The 24718-nt window shown below is 38.3% G+C and overlaps 1 protein-coding gene across 1 annotated transcript in view; it reads left to right on the top strand.

Annotated features, from left to right (window-relative positions):
* LOC136870278 (uncharacterized) overlaps positions 1-20344 on the top strand; it is a 65416-nt gene extending 45072 nt beyond the window's left edge. Inside the window, exons 2-3 of the mRNA XM_067144909.2 lie at positions 1603-1786; positions 19171-20344. Coding sequence (XP_067001010.2) covers positions 1603-1786; positions 19171-19218 — 232 coding nt within the window. The 3' untranslated portion in view covers positions 19219-20344. The remainder of the gene's footprint in view (positions 1-1602; positions 1787-19170) is intronic.
* The last annotated feature ends 4374 nt before the right edge of the window (positions 20345-24718 follow it).

Raw genomic sequence — 24718 nt, 5'->3', positions numbered from 1 at the left:
AATTGTAGAAAGAATATCTGTCAGTTTGTTCATGTGGGTGTTCTGAATGAAAGCAGAAGGCTTATTACAGAAAGTCTTAAGTATCTACTCGATGATTGTTTATTAATATTGAGTAAGAATATGGATTTTGAATTAATTCTTTCTTTTAGAATGCATTGAAAGTTGCAAGAATTCATACATTAAATTGACTGCCTATTGCTGAATGTACACTGACTTAGCAAATGTCATGGGATAGTCACCGAATAGCGTGTCGGGCCTTCTCTGGCCCTGCGAACTGCAGTGAGACGCTGTGGAAGTGAGTCGACAAGTCCCTGGTAGTCCTCTGGACACAGCTGACACCAAATCATTTGCAGAGCGTCCGCCAATGCTGGCACGGAGCCTGCGTTCCAGGACATCCCAGATATGCTCGATAGGATTCATATCGAGGCTCCTGGGTGGCCACGGCACTCGCTCGACCTCCGCTGCATGTTTCTGGAACCATTCCCAGGCGACGTGGGAGCGATGTGGCGGCACGTTATCTTGAAACACTGTAGAACCGTCTGGGCGCTGGAAGGCCAAAAATGGGTGGAGATGGTCTCCGAGCAGCTCCACATACTGTGTACCATTCAAAGTCTCTTCCAGAACAACTAGGGGGTCCATTCCATACCAGGAAAATGCACCCCAGACCATAACGGAGACACCAGCGCCCTGGACCACACCTTCGAGGCAGGCAGGATCCATCACTTCATGTGGTCTGCGCCATACACGGTGCCTCCCATCAGCATGGTGCAGTTGAAATCATGATTCGTCCGACCCTATCACGTTACGCCATTGTTCCAGTGTCCATCCCTGGTGACTGGCGACAAATGCGCGTCGTTGTACCCGATGACGTTGGGTTAACAGTGGCACCCGTGTGCGGCGCCGGCTCCCATACCACATAGAACCCATGTTCCTATGGATTGTCCACTGGGAGACGTGTCTAGCACGGCCTGTGTTGAATTGAGCCATGATTTGTTGCACGGTTGCCCGTCTGTCACTATTTACAATCCGTCTCAGATGTCACCGGTCATGGTCATCGAGGGTGGCTGGACGGCCGGTCGTTTGTCTGTTGTGGACGGTGACACCTGCATTCAACCATTCACGATACACCCTGGACACTGTTGATCGTATGAAGCCGAATTCCCGCACCATTTCCGAAATCGCACTTCTCATCCGTCGGGCACCGACCACCATACCCCATTTGAATGGTGTCAGCTCACGACTACGTTCCATGTTACACCTGTCACATGCACAGCCACTGCTTACAAGATCTCCTATACAACTGCCGCTGGCACAGGGGGCGTGTGGTGCGCAGACAATGCACCTGCGCATCAGAGCTCCGCTATCCCATGACATTTGCTCAGTCAGTGCATTTTACTTTGTAATTGATATCTCTAGAAAAATGTAGAACTTCCAGGTAAACTGTGAAATGTTTGTCTTCCATTTTTATGATTACTCTGGCTTATGTGTTAATGAGATGCTCTCCTACACATACTTTGGGATTAGATGTTTTAATATTTTATAGTTTAATTTTTATACTGTTAAAACCATCAAGGTTCATATTTAAATATTTATTTGTTTTAGGAATCCCGTTAACAATGACACTAGACGAAGGAGAAACCGAAACAGGAGTGGGAGAAGGGGAGAAGGAGATGTGGAAGAAAAATGCAGCATCTGCTTCCAGCCAATAGCAATAGATGTTAACAGAACTAAAACCCTAACTTGTGGCCACAGCTTCCATATTACATGCATTGGCAAGTGGATTGAGGTAGATATATTCTTTTGTAAAAACCAGGCTTTTTTGTGATTTTTAAAATCACTGTTATAATTTCAATTTTTAAACATGTAATGTTATATCACTTTCTGATTTTCATAGTTCTCAGTAAAATGCTTTACTACTGCTCAAATACTGTATGATTTTGTTTAACTCACAATGAATGCATCTAAACCAGTTGTTTAAAACTGTAGAGTGGTAAATTAGTCTTTCCTATGAAGACCTAACTATGCCAAAATTGCTGTCATCTTTCACCATTTTTGATGGTCTTGAAAATTCATTCAGGTTGATATTATCAATTAAAATCTCCCTTCCTTTGATCTGTAGGAGACAGAATTCTATGTACAAGACAGCAGGTGCAGCACTCATTTCATAATGATGTTTGAACACATCATTGTGCCAGCACAGGAGATGAAGATTTTCATACATTACAGGCCCCCCCCATTTTTTAGTAGCACATTACTGGTGGACCATAGCTGTTTATTCATCAGTTTGCTCTCGTTATGGTGCAGAACAGATTAGCTCAGTTGCTTAGCTGTTGGTTTTCTCCCAGACAGTCAGTTTAAATTTTGATGGAACTTAGTGTGGACTTTTCACTTGATGTCAAAAAGGATTCTCAGTCAAATTTCAAAAAGAGCCAGCATGGTTCCAGCAACCCCAGAAATACTTTGGATAAGATGAAGAAAATGTTTTGTCCTGCTTATCATGGAGCAGTTCTACTGTCGGGAGTCTTATTACCATCTCTAAGAATGAGCTCTGGGAAAATCTCAAAATAGAACTTCACTACATGACCATAACAATTGTCTGCATCCATAATGTAACTGTTAGTGTTATTAACTGCTGTCCTCGGGTGGCCCAGGTTCTGTTTGCGGTACTGCCAGAAATTTAAGAGCTGCAGGAGGGTTGGTATGTGGTTAAAATGGCACGTGCAGCTCGCCTCCATTTGGGGTGAGCCTGAAAAGAGCTGCACCACCTTGGAACAAGGACACAGGTTTATTTTACCATAACCACTATTGAAACGTGGTCGCATTGCAAAATGAATTTTAGCGAAGTTTTTCAGTGAGACTGTAACATACTTGTATTTGACTATCACATGTGCTTCTACATTATGCATTGTAAAAAGTGCCTTATGCATTCTTGCAGTTCATACTAGGTGGTGTACCCATGCTTCGCTACAGAATTCAACATTTTATACAAAATTCTAGGTTAGCTAGTGTACACATTGTGAGCTAGATTGTATTAAATTGCACAGCTCTTAATGTTAGCCTAGAAACATGACGGGGAAGTCAACAAACGTCTTTTTTTATGTGAAGACTGCGTTAGGGAACTTTCAGTGTAATGGTAGGCCCTCTTGCCTATCATTGGTCATAATCAGGTTGGGGAATTTTCATTATAATGGCAGACTCTCACTCTCCACCTGCCTTTTTACATCCTCAAAAAGACTGCCTTAGTGGTTTTGCCAACTGAAATCAACAAAGGTCATTACAACGACACCAGTGGGAATGTCACGATTAAAAGCAGTGCTATCATATGAAATATTCGATCAAATGAAAAAAGACACATTTTCTCACTTTTAACGAATAGTAGTACGCTGCCGATCTAACAGTCCAAAGTTCCAGAGCAGGAATGACCAGACCGCAGACAGCCGTGAACACACTTTTATTTTTAGGGAGGTGGGGGAGGGGGCGAAGAGTGGAAAATCCCAGGGCAAAAATTATGCTCTTTTACGCATCTGTTTCTTAGAACAAGGGTGCCCATACCCGGGGGGAGGGGGACGCTCCCCTTCCCCCCCAGCTCTCAGGGAAAGGAAAAACTAATGTAATCAGGTGTTTTTCTTTCAAGAAAATTATTTAAATATCAGTATTACGTAGAAGTGGTAGGGGATACAGTGGGTGGTATTCTACCGTGAAATACAAGTCTCCATTCATCTTCCAAAATAATCAAAATACCACACACCCTCAGGTCTAGCACACACCCCCCCCCCCCCCCCCCCCCCCTTACAAACTATCCTATGGGCGCCCATGTCCTAGAACTACCTGACGAGTTAGAAAATCTCAATTCACGACACTGGCGGAGGAAAATCTATCTGACTTGGAAGCAAATTTTTCCTCCAAGCCAGAGGAGAAACCCCCTCTTGGCTGCAAATTTGGAATAAAATGATTGTAGTAGAAGAGGAAGAAGATTTTCTTAAGAAACAACTCATTTCATAGTTGAATTTGGAGTTATATAGTGAATTGTGATGCTATAATTTGGAATAGGCCTAGGCCAAAATTGTAATTGAAGACATGCTCGGAAAAACGGGTTAACCCTCAAAATTAAAATATTTGAGTTATGCGCTGCCATCTATTGTTGGATACGAGAGCTATCATTTGTGATATAGGGCTATCCTCCAGGGATCATATTAGATTAAATACAAAAGGCGAATGTTCTTGCGTTTCTGGATTTGCTCTATCTCTAATGTCACGAATGGGCTAACCCACTGCTGCATCTGACATCTTCAGTATATGCAGTGGACAAATGTCTCAAGTAATTCAACAGAAAAAAACATACGGTTATTCTCAGGTAAGCTTGCATGTTTTACTTTTATTATGTACCACTAGGTAAAGAAGTAAATTCGCATTAATGGAAATTTTACAGTGTTTTACAGTACAGCCCAACTTTTTAAAAATTAAATACCACATTTTACTTATTAAAGGTGGACAAAAGAGGACGTAACAGCAATCGTCCAAGTAAATGCAGTGAGAAGACCTGGAATTTGCTTGAGCTCACACCAAAAGTTTTCTTGCTCAGTCCAGTCATTATTTGGTACTCGGACATACATTTTTACCATGTGATTTTTTTAGAATTTGTTTTACATCGCACCGACACAGATAGGACTTATGGTGACAATGAGATAGGAAAGGGCTAGGAGTGGGACGGAAGTGACCATGGCCTTAATTAAGGTACAACCCCAGGATTTGTTTGGTGTAAAATGCGAAACCACAGGAAACCACCTTCAGGGCTGCCGACAGTGGGGTTCGAACCCACTATCTCCCAGATGCAAGCTCACAGCTGCGCATCCCTAACCGCACGGCCAACTTGCCTGGTTTTACCGTGTGACCGGGACTTCAGTCTTTCGTCGCTGTAAGACCTATCTGTGTCAGTGCGACGTAAAACAACTAGCAAAAAAAAAAAAAAACCTTCAGTCTTATTGAGAAAAAAGAGGCAAGTGTCTTATATTTATGTCCTGATCAATGGATTGAGCTAGATAAGAAAATTAGAGTTAAAATCTTTTTAGTGTTGTCAGAATGACAACGGGTATGTTTATCACAGCAGTACCTCTTCTCAATAAAGTCCAGACAAAAATAGTGTCAAAATCTGGTCAAAAGGTACTGCTGAGCAATATTACTTGTTTGAAACACCAACCTTGTAAGCTCTTTTTTAAGTATAGCTATGGTGAAATTGAGAGTTATGATTCTGTGGACATTAGAAAAAAACAAAATTACCTGGTAGACCTTCACTTAGTTGTGAGACATTTCACCTCAAATATCATGGTCCAAGAGCTATAAATCTTGCAAAACTGAAAGATTAACAGGGACTGATGGAATATATTCCACCAGTTTATCATGAATACTATCAAAACCTTAAATCTGTTCCAGAATCTCAGACTATTCCTGATGAACCATTTTTTGACCATAGTACTGATCACTGTTAAATAACACATTTAACCATAAATTTCCAGAATAAAATACTGTTATACTATTTTGGAAATGCAGTATACAAAGTATAACATGTTAAAAAGAAGGTAAATGAAAGATGTAATGATTACTTTCGAGATATTAAAAAATACATGTATTTTCATTACCATCTGTGATAGGTGTGTAAAGGATTGAACAAGTTTAATGTGAAGTTTCTCTTTGTTTATTGATAATGTCTTGTTTTGGGTAGTAAAATATGAAAAATTATGCTGTCTGCTTGGACCTTATGTTTACAAAAATGAATGAAGATAATGGCTTATATTTTTTTCAGTCTCATTTACAAACCTCAAATTTTCTCCATTTCAAATAAGTGTGGGTTAACCCCTTTTTTTCCGGGCATATCTTCAGTTCTAGATCAGGTCATAAGTGAACCTCTGCCATTATTGCATGAATTGTGCACCCTGATCACTCCAATCTGCGCGTCAGAGTAGGGATCGAATAGCTGGAATACTATGATGAACCAAAGCGATCCGATTTGCGGCTGTAGTGCAAGTATGAATATGGTAGTCTGTCTATAAAAGGACAAGCTCCTTAGTAAGTAAAGTATTAATGTAAAAGTGAGAGTAGTGTAGAAGCTGTAAAATATGTTGTACCGGGCGAGTTGGCCATGCACGTAGAAGCGCGCGGCTGTGAGCTTGCACCCGGGAGATAGTAGGTTCGAATCCCACTATCGGCAGCCCTGAAGATGGTTTTCCGTGGTTTCCCATTTTCACACCAGGCAAATGCTGGGGCTGTACCTTAATTAAGGCCACGGCCGCTTCCTTCCAACTCCTAGGCCTTTCCTATCCCATTGTCGCCATAAAGCTATCTGTGTCGGTGCGACGTAAAGCCCCTAGCAAAAAAAATATATATGTTGTGGGTGCTACTGAGTAACTTCATGTTATGATGACCTGCCTATGCCAAGTTCCAGTGTTTGAATGACCTGTCCATAAACAGCAGTGAAGTCTACTGTCTGCTATGTTCCGTTCAGTGTGTTAACTCATTCCTCTCAGACCTCCATACCATGGAAATTGTAAATGTTTCCATTATTATTCATCATAGGATCAGTTTGTTAGTTTGAAATGTTTATTATCTACTAGCTAATGTACCCTTTGTGCTCATGCCCCTGGCCAAACAGCTGACCCTCTTGCTCTTTAGTCTTTGTTGATAAATTATTTTCTTGCTATGTGGTCATTGTTGATAAATAGCAGTATACTTCAAAATGTGTTTCATTACATTAACATGAAACTTCAAAGGGAAAGGGCTAAGCAGAATCATCCTGATCACCCAGATAGGGATGTTGTTGATATGATAGAAAATGTATTTATAGGTTTACTGGTTTATTCTGCTGCCAGTCTTATCGTGAAGACACAAGGGCAGTATGACATCTTTTGTTGTTTAATGAGTAGAGCTTGAATTTTTAAGGACTGACAAATAGATTGCAAACTTATTTCAGCAAGTAGCAAGTGTCTTCTAGCCCACACAACTGTTCTGCAGTGAGATATGCATAAATATTAGGGATGCAGCCTCTTAGAACACCTAAAATGTATGCTGTTCACCTACATAACAGTAGAGTGGGAGCATGCCACTTGCTTCTTGCCAAATAAGTATGCATTCTAACTTTTTTTTTATTTTTTAAATGCTGTTTGTTCAGGGTGTTGGCCTAGAAAGATCTTTTGCCCCTACGTGCACCATATGTGAGAAACCTGCGTGTATTTTGTAAATGGCGGAAGTGTAAAGTGTTTAATGTGAGGAAAGGAACGTTAAGGATGACACAAACACCCAATCCCCAGGCCAGGAATATTAATCATTTACAATTAAAAAACCCTGGCACGGCCGGGAATTGAACCTGGGGCTGCGGGGTGACAGGCGGACACGTTGCCCCCTATACCACGTGGCCGGACTGCATTCTAACCTATTAGTGCTTAAAAATCTGGGCTCTAATAATGAATAGAAATAGATATGAAAACCTATCAAATCTCCGTTTTGAAGGTTGAAATACAATAGAACCTCATTATAGTGATAGTTGCTGAAAGTACAAGAAATACTCATAAAAATGATTACTCACAAAATCTAAAAATACTAGTACTTTATTTTTTGTTTTATACATTATGAGGCACACTATCAAACTGAATGAAACCCACCTAGTACAGCACACAGAAATCCTCATAATCTTAGAGATACAGTAAATTATTTCCATATGCATATGCAAGTTTAGCACAGCGCTATATGTAATCCTCATTACCCTCTCCTACCTACTGTTATTACTTCATCCAAACCCTTCAGGACAATAGACCAGATAAACCAATAGACTGACAGCAGAATATCTCTCCTCCTCACAAAAAGGCTTACAAAATCCTATTCAGACTGTTTACCTCTGCAAATGTTTAACTCAGTTAAACTTGGAAAAGAGAAATCTTTGATATTTAATTGCTTAGTAAATTTCTTAGAACCCCGCCTGGTAGCCATGTCCATCAAAGTGTATGGTCTGGCACTGTGGTTAGCTGGTTTGAGTTCTGGTGGTGGGAAACATTTCCACCATCTGAATGTTGGCCAGCAGGGTGGGAGAGGTGATGATATACAATTTGTAATCACTAGATTGCATGCCAAAAGACTGGGTTCAATTCCAAGCCTCTCTGGAGTGCTTATGTGGAGCAAGGACATTAAGACTGTTAATGGTGATTCATCTATTGAATGGAGACTTTCAAGCCTTGAGTAGATCCCTTGGTGTTATTCGACAGAGTACAATATGGCTAATAAATCTCATATTTTCTCCTGTATTGGCTCAACACAACTAAGGTGAAGTTATAAGGATATTCCCACCTTCCAATACTTGTCAGTTTCTTATAATGGTTTTATTATTTACATGATATAATCCAGCTTAATCTCTAGGTTATACTAAATAGGACATGTTTCGTTCCGATTATGGAACATGTTCAGCTAAAAGATTTTACAAATGACATTCTGACATGAATGAACATTTTATTTTATCACCATAACTATCACATGTGTTTTCATTGTCTTGCCATTTTGTCAAATCTTTTAGCTGAAGATGTTCTATAATCAGAACAAAACATGTCCTATTTAGTATATACCTAGAGATTAAGCTGGATTATATCATGTAAATAATAAAACCATTATAAGAAATTGACAAGTATTGGAAGGTGGGAATCTCCTTACAACTTAACCTTAGTAGAGCAGAATATGTGCTGATACCAGCTTTCATCATCTCTCAATAGGGGAAGCACAATAGATCTAATTGGTTGCAGTGCATAATCATGTAGTGACCTTTCTCTTCCCCCTCCCCACATTGTAAAAAAATCTTTCTTAGTAGCTTGTAAAGAAAATTACTTGTCATCGTGAGATTTTCGAAAGCCATCTATAGATACCAATATAATGGTCCGTTATTGGACATTCGGGACAAATACTTCAGATTCCCTATGGGAATCAACATCTATAGATGCGTTGGTTACCTGATAGGCATAGTTTGTAGCTTCCAAGCCTGCCAATACTTCCGTGCACAATAGGAGCTCTAATGATTCATCATCTGAGCTAGAAATATCTTTTTTCCCCAGGTTGTACAAATTTATGACATACCGATACACATAATCAATGTACTTGTCAAATTTACACGAAACACTTCAATGATGTGAAGGCTTTCTGAGCCAAAGTTGGCAGGTTCTATCCTGGCTCAGTCCGATGGTATTTGAAGGTGCTCAAATCCATCAGCCCCATGTCAGTAGATTTACTGGCATGTAAAAGAACTCCTGCAGGACAAAATTATGGCACCTCAGCATCTCCGAAAACTGTTAAAGTAGTTAGTAGGATGTAATAACAATAACATTACTGTATTATTAAATGATGCAAGACTTCACTCCGTGCTTCAGGTTCTTCAAGTTCAGTGAACTTTTGCCACAGTGTGGTTTCAGACTCACCAGGTTGCATCATCACTTTAAAAGCTGCATGCCTAAAGCACGCTGCTACATTTTCAGGTTTCATTTTCTATCGGCAAACTGTGACTGCCTAGTTGCACCCAGAACATTCCAGTGAAGATTCTTTATGTTTCTCATATCGAGAGTTAACATAGTCTGAAAATAATGCTTCAGCATCCAAAATAATCCTTTATCATGTGTTTGCAGAACAATGCTGGTTCTGAACGTATCTTTCCACCTGTAAAATAAGCATGTCATGACTTATTAGCAAGTCTCTACTCCAATAAACATACCTTTGATAATTAAAAGCCAGCCTTGTCAATACTTAGAGTTGTTTAATTTTTTTCTACCACCTCATACAGCATACATGTCTTGAGGACTCTACTGTCCTCTTCCTCAGCGGTATTAGCAAGTATAACAACATTGCCTGATGGAGTTCTTAACATTCTTCTTCGTCTTCCATCTTCTAGAGCCACTGGCCTTAAGTCCAATAGTTGTCAAAAATACTGCATCTTCTGATGTTTCCCGCTCTCTCTTATTCTCAAATAGTGCTCTAATTCTGGATCTTTCCCCTGCTCATAATATTCATGGCAATCTCTTAAAAACTATCTTCTTAATTGTCAACAGCTAGTCGTTCTTCCTGGCTGTATCTCGTCACAGCTGAATGTCTAGTGTCCAACCAGGAGGAATTCTATTATCTCTGCAGTTTTCTCTCTTTGTAGATGACCTCGCAGATGAAATAAAGAGCACCCCATGTTCCATATTACTATATGCAGATGATCTAAATATGTTCAAAAACATAGTGAACTCCAGTGATTGTGATGGCATTCAAAATGCTAGGACTTGTTCTTCGACTGGGTAACTGGATGGAAACTGAAAATTAATGATGAAAAATGTTGATCTGTCTAATTGAACATGAACTTACCTACAGGTATGAAATAAATGGCATTCCACTGAAGGTTGTTACTCAGCTCAAAAGCTTCGAATAATTCATGATAGCAAACTAAATTTATCTTTTCATTTAGACCAAGTTAAATCCCGTGCCATGAGGTCTCTTGGACTTTTATTCAGATTTACTGAAATTCGTGACTTAAATGCTCTTAAATTATACTTCTGTACTTATGTTCTTCCTATCATTGATTTCTGCTCCCCTGTCTGGTGATCAGCTGCTCCCACAAAACGCAATAAAATTAGCCATGTATTCTCATTGCATACATTGTGAATGCCTGTAAACCCGAGCTGAGAGAGTATAATACCAGCCATATTCTGTCATATTTCAAAATCTTGGTCTTGAGTAAACGTCTTCAGTACACATAGCTTTGCGTATTTCACAGAATTGTTAATGGTACTCATAAATGCACATCTTTGTTACCTCATTTCCTGTTGCATGTTCATCCACGTAGGATCCGACATTGATCACTATTCCATATTCATCGTTTGCGCCTAACAATCCAACAATGTTCCATTTCTATTGCCTCCCCACAACAGCAAATGTCGTGCATGAAATTGACATCTTCATTCCCTGTCACCTGTTCAAAACCAAACTGAAACGTATACTAAAAGACTAAGTTGTCGATGCTCTGTTGACAACCTGGCCAGAGCATTACTAGTGACATGGACATTATTATATATTTTGCAATTGAAAAGGCATAAAGAGCTGAAATGTTTTTAACATTTGCAATCGATGAAATTAAATTATGGTTTCCTTCGGGGAACTTAATTTTTTATATTATGATATGTGTTTTTGCCCTTATTATTTGTTATTGATTTTAAAAGAATTTGTAAATATTACATCCCTTCTTTGTTAAATGTTATTTTTGCTTTCTTACTGCTAATATTATTTATATTGTTATACTATCAATGTAAAATTGAGTACTTCTTACCTGTATCTGGTTACTACTAAATAAATAAACAGAAAAGTAACTCGTTGTGCAGTTCCACAGCTGTGCATGCAGGATAGTGGTCCTCAACGTCATCCATGTCTTTGTATTGGCTTTGTTGGTACGTGGAAAATCCTTGATAGCCCTGAAACAGCATTGACGTGTAGACTTGCCATTAAAAAACAGCTTTATTTTGTCTGAGCCGTCCATATTGGCGCATAAGAGTACAGTTAATCACTCTTTCCTTCTCTTCCCTCCCTTGCAAGAGTCTTCCTTAACGGTGAACGTTTTATCCAGCAGGTGTGTGGAATATAATGCCGATTCATCTGCCTTGAGTACATCCCGTGGTGCATACCACTGTAAAAAAAAAATAATACAGAGGGTCCTGTCTTCGAACTTTTGACTTTCTGCCGCAGATGCTTCTGATACCTTGTGTAGAGAAATGCCTCTCTTAACCTGAAAGTGTTGCTGCCAACCTTCTTAGCTCTTGAAATTTTCTGCATTCAATTTAAGGCAAAATCGTTGGCCTTTGCTTTTGTCACAGTCCGCTGATAACAATACTAGCTGCTTTTTCCTTTCAAAACCCCTTGAAAAGAACAGACTCTGTATCTTCATTGTTAGCATTATGCAGATGTTTATATTGCAATGGTTTGCCAGCACAGAAAACAGTAAGTTTAATTTTTCTTTTTTCTTTTTTAAATCGAAAATGAACGTGACAAAGTGAATCCGTTGGTTTATACTGTAGCATGGATGTCAAAGCTTGTCCACCGTAAGCACAGTGTCCTTACTAAAAATAAATGTTCATGAGGGTGCAAGTCCCTTCCTCTCACTTGGCTTGTGCTTTCCCATGTTGCTAACTCAGGGCAGTGCATGCCTATCCATGACAGACTCCAGTTATCTCCTTTGGTCTAAAAATAATGGTTGAAACATTCAGCTGCATAGGCTGTGGCATAAGGATTGAAACAGTAATTTGTTAGTGTGTGTCTTTGTACTTCTGTTTCAACAGGGTTGCTTGAAGATATGCTACTTTTATCATAGCATATTTTCTTTTGTTTAAGTTTATATAATCATGATGTTTGCTACAGAAGCGATATGGTAGCGGCATAGTATTCAATATTATTCTGCTTTATGAATGTTCATGGGAGAGTTGAGCATGTTAAGCCCCTAAAATATAAATGCCTTTTATTTTGTGCTTCATTGCCTTTAAATTAATTATCGATTTTCCTCATTCACGGTGATTACAAAACATGTTGTGCGGCACATTTTATACAAATGCCATGCTGAACACATTTAATTATGTATGTCCGTATATGAAAGAATATATACGTGTGTTGTACGGAGCACCATAGTTATGAACGTGTAATGTACACCCCTCCAGGCTTGCGCTATCTGTAACATCCTGGGCTAGCGCTCGTAACAGCTGTTTCTTGTGTATGTAGAGTTGTTAGTCATCTTGTGACCTTGACATGCCTGGTTTATAGCCTCTCACTTTGAAAAACTGTATGATTTTTAATTTCTTATTCAAATCTAAACACTTTCTTTTAGGTGACATTCTGATGATATCCTCATCAGAACTCCTCATAGCTGAATCAACAATACAGATGATATTTGTGAGGAGGATGGTTGCCCAGCTGTACTTCCTCTTAAAACAATAATCATCACCACCACATTTGAGCAGGTAGCTCACCATCACGAGAGAGAGAAAAATATCAAAATTGCACTGACTTATTGCTAGTTACAATGTTGTTGATCAAATGAAAGTGAGTAAGATGACATGTCACATTCATTATGGCACAGAAAGCAATATAAAAGTTCCTAAACCATGAAAACCACATTTGTACTAGCGAGTGTAAAGCCCAGGTCACACTTGGCGATATTCTCATTGCTAGTTCTAGCTGCGAGTTCTCGCTGATAGTAAAATCGCTACGAGAATTTATGTCACATTACAAAGACTCAAGTGAGGTAGTATATAGAGCGATAACATTGTGTTTCTGCGTTTCAATAGACTAGTTTGCTGAGTTTTGTGTAATTTTCGTGGTGTTTTATAATAATGCCGTCTGTTGGATTATGGTGTAATGTAAGACGTTGAGACTTACAGTGCATGAGGTTAGTCGCGAATTATTGAGTGTTGACGAAAAAAAGAAGAAAGCGTAAATGGCTGAGAGACTGGATAGAAATGAGGGGTCAGCTTGGAGCCACCAACAGACTAATGCAACACTGGAAAGTATATTTATAAGGTGTTTTAAGCTAATACTTCTCGCTACAGTGAACGTCCTGTATCAGCGATTACGCTGTCACACAAGACGAGTCGCTGCGTGATGATCACGTGACTAGCTAGCAGCGAGAAAGGTTAAACATGCCCAACTCTTCTCGCAGCGATTTTCCTTCTCGCTGGGCTTTCGGCGAGTAGCGACTTTTTTTTAATCACACTGAGCGATTTAAACAGCGCGAACTCGTTGCTAGCTGACTCGCTGCTATAAAATCGCCAAGTGTGACTTAACCTTTATAGTAATACTGCTCATTTTATCCACATATTTACCCTTATCGGTCTGACGCTGTATGCATTTGTCATGTTGTTCTCGCTATATCACATACTTGTTTTGATGCAGTTGTACTGTAATAGACACAAGCATGCAGCAGTAAATCCAGCAATAGTTATCATCGTTATCATCATAATCATCCACTTCCCTCGTCCATCTCCTGCAGGGTTCTGATGTTCATGGACACCTTCCCATCTTCCTCTATTCAACCACCATTGTTCCTCCTTAACTGTGTTCCAGTACAAGTTTCTTCTAATTATACTATTCTTGATCATTTTCAACCACCTTAGTCTAGGTCTCCCTCTTGGCCTTTCTCCTTGTATCTGGGTTTCCATCATTCACTTTGGGATCCTTCCCTCCTCCATCCTCTTAATATGTCTTAACCATCTAAGTTTATCCATTCTGTTGGAAAGATTTTTCACTGTGATTTCTTGATGTCCTTATTTCTTACTCAGTCCTTTGTTGTCTTTCCTATCATACTTCCGTGTAATATACTTTGCTTACAATGAGAACCCTTTCACTGGATCATCCGTTGTTACAAGTGATTTATTGCGTGTTATTTTCTGTGCAATCGATATTTATACACTGTAGTTGGTCTTGATTGCAGTGTTTTATTGAATACGCTCAGTCATTACCTACCGGCTCAGGCCTCCAATTGCTGTAAATAAACATGCAAGTTGGAAAAGGGTGGAACATGTTTCCTCAATAAGTGCATATATAATGTGGCTGAGAGCAGTTGTTATCTCGTTAGGAATAAAGACTGAAGTAAATGGTAGCTTAATTTTAATACTAGGTACCTACTAAAATAAGAATGTACTTCAACATACGTCAGTGTGCATCACTGACTTCAGAAGTTAGGTTATATGTTCTTGTGTTTGTTTACATTTCAGAAAGGCTGTTCCCATGTAAATGTATAGCGAAAAGGTGATCATTAGTCTACTGGAAACTGAAGGATTGTTTTCATGATACATGTACACTTAAGTTAGGTTAGGTGAGGTCGGTTGAGTAAAAGAAATTGAAATATTTGTCGCAGAAGCCTCAGAAATGAAACTAGGCCTATTACAATTTTTAGGATTGAAATTGAACATGCACATCCAGATACTATCGGAATTAGAAAATGACTAACAAGTATGTAAATCATCTGCGAAAACATAAGTTTTGAACTAACTGTTTATCGTTTAATGCCAGTTTTAATGTCCGTATTTTATCTTGTCCATCTTTTATGAAAAATTGGATATAACTTAACGACATTCCGCAATAGCAAATAAATTTTTCACCATTACAAATTCTTGCTATAATGGACTTTTGCTGTATTAATATTTAACAAAACTGCACCCGGCTTGCTGGAGCAAAGAAATGATGAATATCTAACAAGGTTATATAATTAGAAAAACTTTGTTAATATTTCCCTTCCCAAAATCAGGGTGCGGGGATTATTTGGGTATATGTGGTATTTGAATGCCTTTGCCGGCGAGATGTAATGTTTACAGTGCACTATGTCTCCTGGTACAGGCTAGAATAAATTTGTTACTGTCATTGACTTGTCTCAGTCTCATCCTTGGATTTGACAAAATGAAGGTGACCGAAGTATGAGCGATGCTAGTAATACCATTCCTTATGCAGCCAGTCCCTGTTATGAATGGTGCGAAAATATCGCTCATAGGGTCAGTTGGTGCATACATTTCAGTGGGCTGGGCAGACTGATATGTAATGGCAACTTCTGGCTCAGTGAGGAAAGCAACGGTAAACTACCTCTCTCCTCACTCCTCATTTCCCTAGTATGCCTCTTCATTGAAGCCTAGGCTATCTATGACAGCTGTTGGCGGAACTGTGGAGGATCAAACCAGCCTTCGGGCTGAATACCTAACATACATGGTATTTGAAGCCATCACAAGCAGTTATTCATCTTAGTACAGGAATCGTGGGATCTAACAGAAACATCATCGCTGATAATTGGCAGGGAAATATCAGTGGCACTCGTGTGAAATTTAAGTCCAGGAAGCAAGTAACTAACTCTATAGACTGTAAAGTGAGTTGCTGTGGAGATTGTTCTGGCAATGTTTTAAAGTCTTTATACATCTGTCAATTTTTTAAAAAATATTAAAAGTACAAAGGGCCACAGAGAGCAAGGAAGCGGGTACATCACGACAAGCTGCTGACAGGGAGAAGCATGCCCACTAATGGGCTTCAAGATCAGGGGAGCAATATGAGGGGTGGACATGTTGAGTGGTTGTCCCATCAACGACAGGTACTACAGCTAATACTATGATAAACCAGTGTGTCATGTACCAGTAGTTATCTGAACATGTATGAACCAGAGGAATGGTGTGCTAAAAAATAGAGGTTTTCAAACTTCCTTGCTACTTCCCACCAGTATTCAGGCAGGCTGTTTTGCTTGGGTATGTAACTCCCTTAGCTAACGTGGCACACTGCAGTAATCCTATCAGAAAAGAGTGCTAGCAGAAGAAAGAAAGCACATCACAACAAACAATAGTCAATGTAATGTTATTGTTGGTCAATTCTATGGGCTTTTGATATTGTAGGCCTTCACATTTAGTTTTCTTCCGTCCCTGATATATCAGGGCATTGAGTGTAAAGGGAGTCCTTCTTCCTCCTTTCATGACTCCCTCTTGTCTTATTCTTCAAGCTATCATTCCTTCACAATTTTTTTCTCATTTTGAGTCATCTTCACAATTTTCCCTGTTGATATGGGCTGATGACCCCATAGTTTTTTCACCTTAAGTCAATCACAACAAAAACCAGTTAACAGGATGGAACAATATTTCCATGTTAGCACTGCTCAGCTTTAATACATGTTAAGCAACAAAAGTGTAAAATTCATGAATATCTCTGTTATCATAGCTGGTATGGTAAAACTGTATAAAACATAAACAATCAGAAATTGTGTTCTCTATAACTTTTGTTATGCTGTATTTATCGATAGGACCACTAATGACAGATATTTGAGAATTAAATTTAGACCTTCCCCTAAACTACCATTTAACCCAACATGAATAAAATTGTTTATAGCATTGACTGTTGTGCCTTATTCCCTGATTTTTACGTACTGATTTTTATTAAATTCTGTTCAGTCATTTTCTCGTGATGTTCCTACAAACGTACATAGAGATGGACATAACGGAAAATTAAAAATTGCCTTTCCTTCTTACTGTGGACACGACTAATACAAAAATACCATTTCTTTTTGATTATGAGGAGTGTATTCTTATTTTGTATATACTGTACATATACAGAGCAAGTGGATGTGTGATTAGGGTCGCGTAGCTGTGAACTTGCATTCGGGAGATAGTGGGATTGAATCCACTATCGGCAGCCCTTAAGATTGTTTTCCATGGTTTCCCATTTTCACACCAGGCAAATATTGGGGCTGTATCTTAAGTAAGGCCACGGCTGCTTCCTTCCCACTCCTAGCCCTTCTCTATCCCGTCGTTGCCATAAGACCTATCTGTGGTTTCCCGTTTTCACACCAGGCAAATGCCGGGGCTGTACCATAATTAAGGCCACGGCCGCTTTCTTCCACTTTCTAGGCCTATCCTATCCCATCGTCGCCGTAAGACCTATCTGTGTCAGTGCGACGTGAAGCAAATAGCAAAAGACCTATCTGTGTTGGTGCGATGTAAAGCATATTGTAAAAAAAAAGGAATTTAAAAATACTATCTATCTATATATATAGATGCAATTTATTAGTGATTGTGGCACATTCCTGTGTTTTTATATTTAAAGAATAACCGTTGGGTGGAAAATGTGCCCCCATCAGAATTGAAATTGTTTTTAATTTTAGGATTAATATTTATATATTTTTATGTGTACAGTGATGTGTATAAATGGTTTATTTTATTGAAATAGAAACATCAGAAATGAGTCTTGCAGTTTTCTAAATCTGAAATGAAATTATAGTGGTTATATGGTGTCTCGCCCACCCCTTCAATCTAGTTTTATGCAACCTGCCGTGCTTACTACAATTCTGAAAAGCATTGTTCCGTGTGCAGCTATGGTCTAAGACAGCAGGAATTCTGAATGTCACTATTGATTCATTAGGGGTACTCCAAATGGACCCATAAAATGAGCACTGGTACAAAGAACATATTCGTTATAACAGGAAGTGCACACGTAGACAAGGAACAGGAATTGTACTAGGCATTGTCTGGGAACTGCCTAATGCATGCCAAGTCTAGCATTAGCTCACTCAGCAGGGGCACAATTGGAGATGTGATAGTGGACAAGGTTCAGGGTATGGAGGTTTGAATCTCATGCAGGTAATGTAATTATTATTTTATTTTATTTTTTACTGCCGTTTGAGATGTGGCAAGGTTGCGTACTTAATAGTTTCCACAGATTGATTTGTTTATGTAGCCCTGAAAGTGCTGTTGGTATCACGGTATGGGGAATTGAGCTAGGTTGGATGACGTTATGTATTTTAGCATCATATCGTATATCATATCATTGATATTGTATATAGAAACTTGCAGTATTTCTTACCAAACACTTAATAGATCCAAATTCTTTCAGTAAGATTGTATAAAAAAATTAAATAAAACTTATGAATTCATTCTGAACTGTTATAATGTATGTTTTTATGCTCAGAATTACAAGATGTATTAGTCTTTAATTTTATAGCTTGAAACAAGTCAGATTTAACTTTATTTACTTTTGGTTGATAATAATAAAGCACCCTTATACAAGGATACTTAAGTTGAATTAGGGAATAATAATTATATGGCCGTAGCTACCATGTGCAGCCATTTTTATTTTTGCCATTTTGGCTTATCTGCATGTCAGTTCTGATGTTCCATGTTAGTCTATCAGGTGAGAGAAGAACAAGAATTCTTTTATACTATTACTGCTAAGTTTTAATTAATGTTGCTGGGTAAACACTGAATATGCCACCAGAGATCTTCTACATGCCAACATCATGCAATTTGGAATACCAAATGGAGTTTCTTTCATCCTTAAAAAATCTGATTACTTACTTACAGCAGGTTTGATCCCATGGTCTTGGCATTCAGAGATCCACATGCTACCTCTGACATACAGTAGGCCTAATCAGTTCATTAATATTCCTTAATTATGTAGAATTCTTCTTAACCAGTTTTAGGAGCATCATTAGCTGTCTTTATGGATACCTAAAGAAACATATTCATTGATATGAACTTTCAAAGTCTTTTTATCAGTACTACTTTCTCTCATATTTCACTCTCCAATAATAAATAATTAAGAAAATACTTTTTATGGGTACTCTGTACAATATATTGTTAATGATATATTAATTGATTAACTCTTTTGTTTCAGACTGCAGGTTGTAGTGCATCCTGTCCAAATTGTCGCCAAGCCATATGAGCCTACATAATGTCAAGTATTATTTATTTTAATAAACAGCAAAATGAACAAAGCTGATACTTTTGTTTTTTTGAAATGATTTGGTAGATAATTCTTTTAGCTTAGGCTATTCAAAGTTCCTTGACATTTTTAGAAGAATAAGAGCACTGAAAGCTTTTACTATATTTTAAGTTCATTTAAGAGAATGGTAAGGTTGTAGTTCAACAACGTAGGTAGTTTGCTATGAGTTTGTGAATTATCTGAATGATGCTTGTGGTAGGTACCGTTTGGGTTTTGCATTTCAAGGAGAATGGATGATCTCTAATGGAGTTAAGTTTATTAGTAATACCTTTTACATTAAACCTGTTTTGATCCTCTTTATTATGAATGACTGTAAATACCACAGGAATTTATGAAATTCTGTATGTCCGAAATTCGTATAATAATGTAAAGAAGAAACACAAAAAGAAAATGAATAGTTTGGAAAAACTGAAAAAATATGGTCACTGATTGAAATCAACAAGTGATGTCAGGCATCTTAAAAATAATTATTATATGCCATGTCTTGGAGATAGGTGAAGGCTGTGTAATCTTATGAATAACATATTGATAAAATGGTTGCAAGATCAGAGTACCTAACAGTTTTTATTGTCAGTACACGAAATCAATGATCTTTTCTTTGTTTGTCAGTTTCTATAAAAAATACAGCAGATTTATGGAAGATTGTATTATAGTATATTTAAGAATATGATAGTATATAAAATTTTAATGATGTTTGTAAAGGGTGTTAACACATTGGCTGCCGTACATATGTCATTGTATACGATCTGGTCTTGCTTGTCTTTACTGGTCAGCACTTTGATTGGGGTTTGTTCATTTGTAATGGCACTCAGATTGAGGTGCAAGTTACATGTTTAAGTTATTGATCCATGACCTGTCACTTTCAAACCTGGCTTAATAATGGGTGAAGGTGGAAATGACAGTTCCACCGGTGCTTCAAATTCGAAGACAAAAAGTAAATGCGCAGGGCAAATCAATGAGAAAGCTATTTAAATTGTGCCATGAATAGGCGAAAAGAACAGGCTCAATTTATTGTTGTGCTCAGTTCCCTGAAAATCCTGCACTTTGCTTAGAGGCTTGCTTTACGATTTACTGCTAGTGCTGTGCATTTTGCGAATGACTACAGTAATATTCACTGTTGTATCAAAACCAGTTACAGAAGGATGTTCTTGGTATGAATGATTATTACTTAACAATGTAACATTATTTGTTGCAATGCAATGTAAATGTACTATATTAATAACTTACACATCAGTTCATAAGTTATGAATTTTATTATGGTCCGTATTGACATTTAATCACTATCAAAGGGTAGAGAAGGGTCCACCTATTCAATACCATTAGCTTAATATAGTGTCCTATATAATTGGTACTAGTTTCAACTCCACATATATTGGGTTATCTTCAGCCACAATCCAATTGGAAAACATATGCTCACATACACCCAATAATAAAGAAAACAATCTGGTATGTCTCAATTTAAAATCCAAGTCTAAAACATTGATGAAGTCCGACAATACATTCAAAATTGAAACCAAATGATGCATCAAAACTGCTGTGGCTCATGCCGAACTATGTCGTTGCTCCTACAGCAACCAAACATTCTTGAGTTGATCTGGGAGTTGGCTTTCCCCACCTGCATAGTCGAGTCACGTGAGTATAGCCATACTCCTGCTCCCTCTTAACAGTCAATTTGGTGTTGGTGTCCGTGCCACGTGCACACAATTTACGAGGAACATAGGAACATTTACTTCAAACTAAATTAAACAATAGGTCACTACATCTGATGAAAAGGAATACAGTACTTATTCAAGTAATGATGTTCCCCTTCAAGCTACATACAAACCATTACCCATATTACTATTCAACAAGACAAGTGGCTTGACTGTATGGATGGGGAATGCCAACTCCCAGATCAACTCAAGAACATTTGGTTGCTGTAGGATCAGCGACATAGTTTGGCACCAGCCGCAGCAGTTTTGATGTGTCATTTGGTTTCAGTTTTGGATGTGTTGTCAGACTTCATCAATTTTGTAGACTTGGATTTTAAATTGAGACATACCAGATTGTTTTCTTTATTATTGGGTGTATGTGAGCACATATTTTCCAATTGGATCATCGCTGAAGATGATCCAATGTATGTGGGGTCGAAACTAACACCAATTATAATTGGTATATTATTATTACTATATTAATATACTATATTATTACTATATTAAGCTAATGGTATTGAATAGGTGGACCCTTCTCTATCCTTTGACAGCTATACATCAGTGACACACATGTATGCCATCGATGATTTTTCATATGTAATGATCAATCTACCATCTACTACCTTCTAACTAATAGATAGAAAAGAAAAACATATCAGCTCCTGGGATGATTCATAGGTGTAATTAAGGTGGTAGTGAACTTGTTAAGTCATGCAGTTTTGGGAAGTTAAGCAGACTGAGTAAATATTACATATTAGGTTGATGCATACATTCATAGTGCTGTGAGGTAAAAGTGTCTTTATTTTTAAATTAAAGATACAAAGGGGACACAAACTAATCAGTAACTTTATTTTCAGCCTTATTTATCCAGTGACTTTCTGTCAACAGAGAAGAAAATTTTCAGTTCTACATCTGAAGATGTGTGCTAATTTGGAGTTAAAGATGTCGTCAGGCCATGATAGAAGAGCATTTTCACTATCAAAAGAGTTTCTTTATTGTTGGTTAAAGGATGGAAAAGGTAGAAATCTAGAGCACAATATCAGGAGAAGAACCTGTCAAACAAGCTTCTGGATAGCTTTTTTTTTTTCTTTCTTCTTTCAAGTAAGCAGAGTGTGGGTGTGCATTATTGCATTGCAGAAGACACACTTGACATCTTTTGGCTGACTGGTTTTTGTACTGCAGTCTTCTGAGCAGTTGAAAATGAACGTAATCTATGTATGTCGTACCCTTCTCCCATTTGTCTACAGGGTCGGGTATGAAGTAAGGTGATCTTCGTTGAGAGTTTTTATGACCAGATGCGCTTCGTGACACCAACCTTATCAGAGGAGTTAATGAGATGAGAATTATGCGATATATGATAGTAGGAAGAGAGATAGTGAAACCTGGTGCTACCACATAGCCTACTCCTATCAAATAGCACCAAGGGGTCTGCTCAGGGCTTAATGTCCCCATCCGATGAATGAATCCCCATCAACAGCAATCATATGAGCATTGCAGAGAGGTTTGGAATTGAATCCAGGCTTTTGGCACGTAATCTAGTGATTTGAAATTGTGCACTACCAACTCTCCCTGCTGGCCAACATTCTGATGGTGATTTCTTTTTTTTTTCACCAATGGGACTCAAACTGGCTAATCATAGAATCAGACTATAGAGACTTAATGCCTTAACAATCATGGCCACCAGGTGGGCTGACATAATATTAGCAGTGCTGGTTACAGTCCATGAAACTTTTAGTGATCGTTTTACAGGGGTGAGGAGTAAGGAGGGAGCTACCCCAGTTCCGGTAATACTGCCAACTGAATGGAAATGAAATCTGAATTGAATCGATAGTATGATCGATTGATATCAATTTTCTAAACCTTAATTATATTGAGCCAGCAACTGTATCACACACATTATATAACATTTCTCGATGTGAATCTTGTTCCTAGCATGAATTCTCAGATATATCACCTTGGCTTTGCTGTGTAAACAACAACAGTACTAGTACGTAAAGTGTACGCCAGATGTCTCACGGCGATGCATAATCGATTCATAGTTTGTGTGTCAAAGGTTGCCAATACGAATCTCATAGATAACTGAGGTCTACCGATTCCGCAGTAGGGAGCCGAAGTATCACTAAAAGTTTCGCGTCCTGTACATTTTTTGGAAACAATTCCCAGAACACGATGCCATCCTTGATCATTAACATTATCTTCTGTGGGTGGACACCAGCTTTTTAGATGGGAGGAATTAATTTGTTTGGACGTAGCCATTCCTTTCACGTAAGTGTACCATTCTTGTCACTAGTAGCAATCCTGAATAGGAGTGATTGACACTGTTTATGAGCTAACTTATGGCAAGTTACCAAGGAAGTACAAATGGCTATCCACTGATTTCCATTTCATTTTGCTTAAAGCATGCAGTACACACACACTGAATTTCTGAACCTTTCCCATTGGAGTTAAAATGCACACAGTGGTTGAATGGTCACAGCCCATTACATTTGCCAGTTTCTGGTTGACTGATGTGAATCATCATGAATCAGTACCACATAGTGGCTCTGTTTAAAACTATTAAACCTTTTTCTTGTCGTACTTTCTCAGACAGTATTCTCCACATACACAGTACAAACATTTTGAACCACCTCCACAATTTTCACTTCTGTTAAATGAAACAGAAGAATATGTTAGAACTAACGATAAAGAAACTCCAAACAATTGCAGAGCCGCCAGTATACTAATAAATGCTACCAACTTTTGCATCAGCCTAATATATTTTGACAATTGTTTTCAGTATTGTTTGTAATACCCTTCAGTACTGGTATTCATTTTGTGAGTTATGCAAATCTCTGGTTAAAGTAACTATTACGTGATGTTAGTTTTAGTATGTGCTATAACCATATTTCTATGTTTATACTTCCTATTCTTCTTCCTAGTCTCTTCCCATTTACCTGGGGTTGGCTCTTAGTATGGATTCAGCCCATTTTTATGCTGGATGCCTTTGCCGGTGCAGTGTGGGGGGGGGGACGTTTTCAATATTATATCTTTCTGTAGTGGTTTGTAGTGAGATGTGTTGTGTGTATATGAAGAAGTGTATTAGACAAACACAAACACCTTGTCCCTGAAACAGAGGAATTATCTATACATAGTTTAAATTCCCGACCCAGCCATTAATTGAACCCAGGGCCATCTCAACTGAACACTGACTGTTCAGCTAAGAAGCCGGACATTCTACAGTTTTTTCAATATGCGATTAGGGTCGTGCAGCTGTGAGCTTACATTCAGGAGATAGTGGGTTCGAATCCCACTGTTGGCAGCCCTGAAGATGGTGTTCTGTGGTACTTTAATTAAGGCCATGGCCGCTACTTTCCAAATCCTGGCACTTAAACAAATAGCAAAAAGAAAGAAGTTGTACAGTTTTTACTTTTTAAAATGTAAATGTGATATATACTGGTAACTGGTATCTGCTAAGTCTACTACTTCTTCCAACATCTAGACTGCAATTCGCTAGTCTCCTGAGTGCAATCATGCTACCATATGTTACACAAGAGTGTGACTATTAATAAACACTATTCCAAACAGGTTTCCCTGAAAATCTTTGTCAACCACCAAGTATAGTCACACACAGTCTAATGATGCATCTAACCTTGGCAACCACTGGCTATATTTGCTTTCTCAAAGAATGCCATGTTAGCTTTACTTCAAAGAGCATGGAGAACATTATTTTACAGTTGCTTTTAATTTTCTTACAATGCAACTTGGCATCA

Source organism: Anabrus simplex, chromosome 1, assembly GCF_040414725.1.
Source record: "Anabrus simplex isolate iqAnaSimp1 chromosome 1, ASM4041472v1, whole genome shotgun sequence".
Taxonomy (NCBI): Eukaryota; Metazoa; Arthropoda; class Insecta; order Orthoptera; family Tettigoniidae; genus Anabrus; species Anabrus simplex.
This window is presented reverse-complemented; position numbering and strand designations above follow the sequence as displayed.